The sequence below is a fragment of the Amphibalanus amphitrite genome, unplaced genomic scaffold, assembly GCF_019059575.1.
Source record: "Amphibalanus amphitrite isolate SeventyFive unplaced genomic scaffold, NRLGWU_Aamphi_draft 000442F_arrow, whole genome shotgun sequence".
Classification (NCBI taxonomy): Eukaryota; Metazoa; Arthropoda; class Thecostraca; order Balanomorpha; family Balanidae; genus Amphibalanus; species Amphibalanus amphitrite.
The window spans coordinates 413617-422173 of record NW_024881936.1 but is presented as its reverse complement, the minus strand read 5'-3'; the positions used below and the strand labels follow the sequence as shown (position 1 = coordinate 422173).

At 51.2% G+C, this 8557-nt stretch overlaps 1 protein-coding gene across 1 annotated transcript; it reads left to right on the top strand.

The window, feature by feature from the left end:
• The first annotated feature begins 3494 nt into the window (after positions 1 to 3494).
• Positions 3495 to 8225, top strand: LOC122391521 (transcription factor SOX-21-like). Its single transcript, XM_043385530.1, has 2 exons — positions 3495 to 3679; positions 5640 to 8225. The coding sequence occupies exons 1-2, from the start codon at positions 3587 to 3589 to the stop codon at positions 6468 to 6470; spliced, it is 924 nt and encodes a 307-aa protein (XP_043241465.1). The 5' UTR covers positions 3495 to 3586; the 3' UTR covers positions 6471 to 8225.
• The last annotated feature ends 332 nt before the right edge of the window (positions 8226 to 8557 follow it).

Here is an 8557-nt window from a genome sequence, read left to right as displayed (position 1 = left end):
TTGGTGTCTTTCCCGACTCGTTAGCTCAATTTGATCGGGAGTTATTGAAGAAAAATTGTGACCCTTGTGACGTCACAAATGACGTCACGCAAGGGCAACAATGCAAATATGAAGCATAGAACCTTGCAAGGAGTGCATGAAATCATGATTCTATATGCTTGAGATAGTTTCAGATCATTCTCGGCGCCAAAATAGCAATTTTCATATTTCCCCATTGGCTTATAAGGGTTTAACGTATTAGTTCCTTGTATCTGAGGATTTTTTAGGATTTCATTTTGTTCTCCACTCAATTCTGCGTAAGATGCCGGGTTCCGTGTCCACATAGCTTGAACGTAACGGATGCAGCGACCGCAAACGTAAATCGAGGTCCCGAATTCCCTATTCCCCAACACAGGCGGCGGCCGCTTTCTGGTCTGCGCAACATGGCCGCACCGTTGGACACCATCTGGCGGCCGATGTGCCTTCCACATTATAGAGTTCAGTGGTTTGACCTGACCTGGAAGGTCAATGACTGACCTGAGAAGGTAAACCTGGGTATCATTGGATTCGTCTCTTCCCAAAGAATCGTTTTGGTCCTTACCGTTAAGCTCTATCTCCAACAGGAACGAAATGGCGCGGGGGTGGCAACCCCCCCCCCCCCATGTGCGTTCTAGGATGGGAAAATGGCATGTGCGGGCGAGGGTTAATGTACGACGCATAGGCACGATCCTTTTTGGCGGCTACTCACTCTCTCATTATTCCATATGTTTCTTATTTCTTCCTCTTCTAAAATCCTCTGTTTTTTTCTCCCTTTTTATGCCACTACTCCCCATCCTAAACCACATTCCTATACGGACATTTCCGACTGAACCTGGTCCTCTTCTAGGTGGGAGGTCCTCGCCCTCTCCCCTCCCCCTCCCCAGCTTCAGACCACCTCCTGCCCTCCCTCCGTCCTCCAAAGACGATCCAGCGGCAGCGGAAATGCCTTAGCCCGTCTCTACCGCGGCTGACCGCGCTGTGAAGGCAGCAGCAGCACCGCTGTCCCAGGACAGGGCCTCCAGCCTGGCCCCTCACTTAGGTACACGAACGAACACGAAGTACCGAGTTTGAACAGGTGGTGGCTTTTGTGGGTGGTTACTGGAAAAGGGAATGGGTGGAACTATGGGTAATGAATATGCATGTGGGGAGCGCCGTTGGTTGCAGAAATATGAACACAAAGTTTGTCAACCGTTGTCTGCGATATTTTACTTCAGCGTATGTAAAGCATGACAAACAATACTTTCATACCTCGCCTGCCAAATCGCAGCGAGTCCTAGATTGCTATGCATTGATACTTGATAGCCTGACAAAACACATCCCCGGCTTTCGGCCTGCGAGCTGTATATGACTCATCACTCCCTGGAGTCGCCCTGGGCTGTTCAGTCCAGCTCTGCACGGATGTGCCGGGTCGGCAGCGTCCCACGCCTCCCGAGCCGGGTGCAGTCGCCAGTCCCACAGTTCCGGTTCCCACCCGGTCTAGCTGGACTGTCCAAGGCCAGACTGCGTGCAGTGGCGCACCCGTACGCCACATATGGATGCCCCCGATTGCTGCCAAATCTCGACCTGTCAGGTGGAAGACAGCCGGTCACGCCCCCGTTTACTCATGTTGGTTAACCCGCGCCGTGCTGGGGGGGGGCGTTTTTACGCCCCCCCCCTCAGGTTTTTCGCGAATATCTCAAAAACGGCGGCGCGCAGCGCCGCCGTTTTTGGTACACGTGTTCCTACATCATTTCCGCACATGTTGTGAAAATTTCAGACCTAGGCCGTTCAAGGTCAGGTCACCAGGTCACGTCAAGTGACCTTACCTCAGAAAAAGTTCAAAGGCTCGCTATAGCTACACCGACTGAACGATCACTTTGAAACTTTCAGCGATTGATATGAGTAACATTATGTATAAAATGTATATCTCGGATTTTTGATATCTGTGACCTAAGGTCAGGTCAATTTTGCGACCTCTCCATTATAAGTCAATGGGAGAAAATTGAAATGCGCCTCTTTTGGACGAATATCGTTCAAAACGCTCTCAAACATCGGTTCATAGGTAAACATGACACACTGAATAGGAAAAATGCACCTGTGACCCCTCTGTGTGCCCCTGAGGTCATCTCAGGTCATGAACGGTCGCCAGCAGTTTTTTGGCTATAACTTTTGATAGAGACGTGCTAGAGCGGTGAAAACACGTCAGATGTGTTCAGCTCGACGATACGGATCGACTGATATGCAACATGACCCTTTTCGGTCAGGTCATGACCTTGACCTGAGGTCAAATTTTCAAAATGACCTTTCAAGGTCAACGAATAGTTCATTCGACGCGTCTCGACGAGAGGAACACGATGCTGGCAAAAGTAATATCATGGCGCTTATGAGTCAAAAGTTATTGACGAAAAAACGTTTTTCGTAAAAACGGCTATTTTTGGAGTTTTTGCCCTCTGGAGGCTAAACCGTTGACCTGAGGTCAAATCTGAGAACATTACTCAGAAAGGTCTGTAAAAGGGCTATCGAATGCGCTTTTCCGCGGCGCTGTAGCTCTATCGGTTCCCGAGATAGCCGTTGGCAGTTTCCAAAATGTTGAAATAGTCAACATTTTACCTTTGGTGACCTCTGGTGACCTGACCTTTGACCTGACCCAAAAAATGACCGAAGTGTTTTCGTCCTTATTTTTGACGCTCTTTCGATTGCCGCTTACCGCGTGTCGCTACGTGGCCCAGGAGCCGAGTTAGACGGGGGGGCGTGAAAACGCCCCCCCCAGCACTCGGCGGAAAGTTCAGGCCACCAGCACGGCGCGGGTTAAGAAAGTAATCCGGAACCAAGTAATGATTGACGGGCTTCATGTGTGTTGAAGCATGGGACGCCGTTCATTTAATTGTGAAATTTGACCCGGTTTGGATCGGAAGAAGAAATATTTTCAGGTGTGATTTGATCATTGACTTTGGTCGTGATCATGGGCTAGTTAATTGGGACATTAATTGTTCCTGTTTTGCCTTACAAAAATTAAATAAAAGCACCACGCATGAATACTTGCCTATGCTCCCTCCCAAGTCGATAGTGAGTGACAAGTGACAACTGACAAGAGCTGCGGTGTCAATAGATTTTCGGTGACTCCGACTCCGACTCGGGCTCCACTTTCCAAAATCGACTCCGACTCCGACTCCAACTCCGGTCAGAACTGTCGACTTCGACCGACTCCAACTTCGACTCCGGCTCCGCAGCACTGTGAGGGAGTATACCATTCGGCTTTCCCACGGCCATAACTTGCAGTCAATTTCAGGCCATGGAAATTGGAAAAAAAACTCCTCTAATACGGCATCAACAAAACTGGTGCCGGAGGTTGACACGTGACCTGAGCTCGGCGCCCGACCTCGCCGGGCCCCCTCGCCTGGAGGCCACGCTCGTTCAGTCGCCCCATGCGTCACAGCTCGCCGAGCTTCACCCACCTACCGCCAGAGGCGCTGGCGTCGGGCGGTAGTGATCCCGACGCAGCGGAGACGCGCTGGCAGTCGAGCGCTAGGAACGGTGAAGGTGGGTTGCACGCGCCGCGAGGAAGACAAGACGCACATGTGTTGACACCATGGCGATCAACCTGAATGACTTCAGCATACGCTACCCAGAGTTTCCCAAGTACATCTGGGACTCGCCGACGCCATACTCGGATCTCATGCAGGTGTGTTTGGGCTCCTTTCGAAGGGGTTTTTGGTTTTCGTTGGTGTGTCTGTTTTCCGGGTTTTAGCTCCGAAATTCTGTCGTGGTGTTCGATGATATTTTTTCCACTAAATTGTTTTTGATTTTGTGGTTTGTCGTATTTAAATTGTATCGATGATGAGACCGGACTGTCAACAAATGGAAACTGACATTTGTTGCGGTGCGGTTAGGTTTTTAAGGAACCAAAATGAGGTGGTTTAAATCATGAAACAATTATTCAAGATGTTTTTTTTTGTACGTTTTCTCTCAGTTAATGAAATACTATTTTCCCTTTAACATGTATTTGATGTCACAAAAAAAAATACTTGAGGATTTTTATTTTCCGGATATTTACAGCAATTTTTAAGTACCTACACAGATGCGAAATGCAAGTAGCGGTCTGCTGTTTAAAATTTGATTCATCCAGAGAGACGCGATAAATCGAACATGTCCCTTTCGTTGCAACAAAACTATATAACTCGGAATAAAAACGGATACATTGATGCATATATGGATTATCACATTTACCTATACAATCATTAGAAGCGATTTATCGACATATCTTCAATCAGCTAAATTTCAACTGTCGTCTTTTACATAAGACTTCTTCTTTTCCGTGTAAGGGTTTTTACACCTTCTAACTTTAATATCGTGGTGTGCAATGTGCATCCTTAGGGTTGTGAAAATTCATATATTGTTGCTATCGGTTTTTATTGGTAGGCAGTCTACTAAATTTTGAAATTCAAGGCAGTACTTTTGAACAACATGGTGCAACAATGATAAGTTATTCTGCCTTCTGGATTCTGAAGGTTATTTAATTTTTCATTGCGATACCCAAATGCAAGTGCGTTCTGTAAGAGTGCAGTAAGATTTTTGTGGTAATAAATAAAAAAGTGGTAATAAATTCAGCAAAAATAATCTCGCCTTCCAGTTGTTTCCCATATCAATTTGCCGCGCCTGATTGAATGCACTATCCCCTTACTTGCGCGTGGGAACTTCTCTGAAAATAATCTCATGCAATTTATGGCTGACATTTATCTTAGACGCGGAGCAGCCATCCCTGACTGAACAAATTGTTCGTGTCGGGCTATCATCAGCGCTAATAGTTGTGTGTAGACGGCACAGTCAGCTTTAATTGGATAGGATGCCCTCCGGTCGCAACGGTCGGCAGCCGCCTCCACCGCGTCCAATTGGCTCCAACGAACGCTGTGTCAGCGCGCTGCCGAACAGCTGATCGGCTCGGCGCTCTGCCCGCCATCTGTTGACAGCGAAACGAACTGACCGGACGGTCGGCGCAGGGTGGAATTACGATGAGGAATTTCGTGGCTAAAAAATTAGCGACGTGCGTTATGTGCTGGTATGGGGAGGTATTACGGCTGTAGTTGCAGAAATAGCCTTTTGCACACCCGTTGACATCCGAATGGTGCTGCTGAAGCTGGAATTCCCACGGCTATATCAGTTGGTTGGAACAATTCGTGTCTCCCCTGAATCACGCGCTGTCACATAACTCCAACCGATGACAGCTGCTAAATTCAGTCGACACTCTGGGAAATCGAGTCTGAATTCCGACACACTGTGAACTGCAGAGTGTCCAGAGAAAGGCTTTCTGACAGCACGTCTCAAACTGATTGCATGAGTTCACGGCACTGTTAGCAACATAATTCCTAGAAACCCCTGTGGATGTGGCTTTCCGCTCGACAGCCTAAAGTGCTGAAGTTATCCGATTTATCAAGCGGAAAAGTCCGCTTCATATGGTATAATGGTCATTTAAGTTTTCCGCTTGGATCGCGAAAAACAATGATCTCTGTCGGTGCTGCCAGGATCGGTAAAGCCTCCGGTGGTTTTTAGCCGAACCCAGCTGTCACTTCAAATACGACCTTATCCTCCACCGAGGCGAGCTCCGTGGTGCCGCTCGTTAAAACGATGCGCTCTTCTTCCGGCAGATCAAAAAGGACAGGAGGAATCCGGAGCACACCAAACGCCCGCTGAACGCCTTCATGCTCTTCGCCAAGATCCAGCGGGAGAACATCACGGCGAACTTCAGCTGCAACCACTCTGAGATCTCCAAGGCGCTGGGCCGCCTGTGGCAGGACCTCAGCAAGGACGAGAAGGAGCCGTTCATGCGCGGCGCCAAGACTCTGGTGGAGCTGCACCGGCTCGAGTACCCCGACTACAAGTACCGGCCGCGCAAGAAGGGACAGCCCAAGGAGACGGTCGCCAAGACGACCGCCTCCCCGGCCGCCAAGAAAAGCTCGTCGCGTCAGGAGCGTAAGCCGGTGGTGGCGGCCAGCTACATGTCCCCGGCCAGCCCGCCGGGTCTGACCGCCGACCCGAGGTACCTGGGCGGCGGCGGCAGCCCGCTGTCGGCCGTGGCGGCGCCCGACAGTCCGCTGTCCTCGTGCTACGGCGGTGTGTCGCCGCTGTCGCCGGCCGGCTCGTCGCACTGCCAGGCCAGTCCGGCCAGCGTGCTGCACACGCCCTACAGTCCGGTGCCGTCCATCGGCTCCTCGAGCGGCTACGAGTCGGAGATGTCCTCGGGCCTGGCGGCGCACGAGCTGTCGGCCGGCGCCGCCGAGGAGGCCGCCTTCTACGACATGTCGCCGGCCGGCCACTGCCCCTTCTCGCCGGAGCCCGAGGCCGACATGGATCTGGAGCTGCGCGAGCTCGACGTGCAGCCGCTCGACGAGGAGTCGTCGCTGCTCAACCCGCTGGCCATGTTCCCCGTGCTGGACCTGTGCAGCGACGACCTCGACGACCTGGCCTTCGCCTTGTAGGCGGCGCCAGGCTCGGCCGCGCTGACGACGCTCCGGTACAAATGGGTGTGCATGATTCTGGCTGTGGACTGTGTGGCTGGCGACCGGGCGGCGGCCGGGACTGAGGTCGCCGACCCGGTCTGAACGGGTCACGATAACGCGGTGTCCGCGACACAGCGTCCCGATCCCGCTCAGACCCGCCCCGGGTCTCCTTTTGAACCCCTGCTGAAGGTTTTAGCCTTCTGCGCGCCGGTGAGGCCATGCAGGATCGTCTCACTCGCCACCGGTACTGTTTCGCAATCAAAATTATCGCACCGCGCGACGGTAGCCACACGGGTGCGCGTCTGCGTCCCAGCTGCTGTCTCTATTTATCCTAGTCTGCGACGCGGCCGGCCCGACGGCAGCAGAACGAATTGTGCGAGAGAGCGAGGCCGCGCGGCCGGGTTGCTGGGCGGCCGCCGGCCGCCGGGTCGGGTATTTATTTTCCAATTGATCTCAGCCGAGTGGCTTCGTGCCGCTCCGTAGTTTGTAGGTGGCTGTGGACACTGCGCCGGCCCGTGAGCGATGAGTGCCTGACTGAGGCGCGCCCCTGTACGAGCTGCTGCGGGGTGCCGCCGACCCACACTGACTCGAAACCCTGGTGCGTTTGAATCGTTTTATACCCTAGACCTGCAATCATAAGTGTCGATTTCTTCTGTTGATTTTTAATCCATTATTCATCCTCTGGTTTGATAAAGCTGATGTTGACATTATGATATGAAATTGTCACATATTTCATGGGTTTATTTCAAGAATTAGTCGCAATTTTCAGAGAACGACACTTCTCATCTATCCTTGCGTTGTCCCTGGGTCATTGTGGTGGGTGTGTGGTTTACGCGTACGTCCGTCATTGTTCTGGCGACCGGAGCGGTCGGGCTGGTTGCCGCGGACCCAGAGTGAGTGCCTGAATGTGCCGGGGGAGGCTGAGGTGACACCTGCGCTGTGCCGCGTGATGTGTCGCCCCTCGGACGGTCTAGCTTGGCTCGTGTGTGGCGGAGGATCGCTCGCGCGCCTCTGGAGCTCAGCTCTAATATTGATAATGTTGACTTTGGTACGACTTTGTGCTGGTCACAGCTAAAATCGAGATCGTCGGACAGCAGTTTTGGCTGGCTGGTGCCATTGCATCCATCGTCTACCTCACCCGCGACGCGTTTGCTCTGGTCCGGCTGTCTTGCAGCTCAAATGCCCATATTTTCTGCACCCTCTGTGCCTGAACGACAGTCCGACGGAGTGTCCCTCACCAGTGCAATTCGGCACTGTGCAATCCGGACCGGGCCCTGGCGGTCACCGGCAGTTATTGGTCGATAATTTGCGGCTCACAGTCGGCGTTTAACAGACGCCCGACCAGATTTTATCAGCTCCCTGATCTCTATCAAAAACGCAGCGAGACTCGGCGCTCGCGGATAAAAAACGAATTGCGATCGATTGCAATATGCTCGTTAGTGTGTGACATTGCGGCGTCTGATCTGCCCGCGAGTCCGAGACGCCTTTGACGTCATTTGTGACGTCATTGGTGTTTTGTGTTGAGCGCAGATTTTTGCTCTAGAGATAGCGCGATGAATACCTCCATTTGTAAATAGAGCGTGTTATGATAAAGGTATGAGTTGACGCGTTATGAAGGTATCAGTTGGATTTTGTTCGTGTTCGCCCATGTATCTAGTCCGATTTTGTAATTTTGTATGTGTAAGTGTTCTGAAGCTGTATCGTTTGTTACAATATATCACTTGAACACTGAAATGTTTGTTCGAGACTTGTGATATGATCTATAGATCAAATCAAGGTTATATAAGAGCTGCGACTTCAGGAGCGAGCTCGTTCGCCTAGAATGTTCGAGGAATATAAGTCGACAAAGCAGGAATATAAGAAATGTGAGCACACTATCGATAAGATGCATAACACTCACAGACCATCACAATCTAGAGAGCCTATTACTTTGAAATAAAACAAAAATAGACAATGTCACTCACCTTCAGGCTCGCGTGTTTTCCTGAACAGGACACGACGAATGATTGGCAAAAATTCATCGTAATCTTACGTAACTCCCAGCATTAGATGGCAGCGAGAGGCCA

What these genes read in the sequence shown, in the direction of transcription:
- LOC122391521 (XM_043385530.1), top strand. Translation starts at nt 3,587, where the DNA reads ATGGCGATCAACCTGAATGACTTCAGCATACGCTACCCAGAGTTTCCC. An exon ending in CATACTCGGATCTCATGCAG is followed by an intron (nt 3,680 to 5,639) that starts GTGTGTTTGGGC and finishes TTCTTCCGGCAG; the next exon opens with ATCAAAAAGGACAGGAGGAA.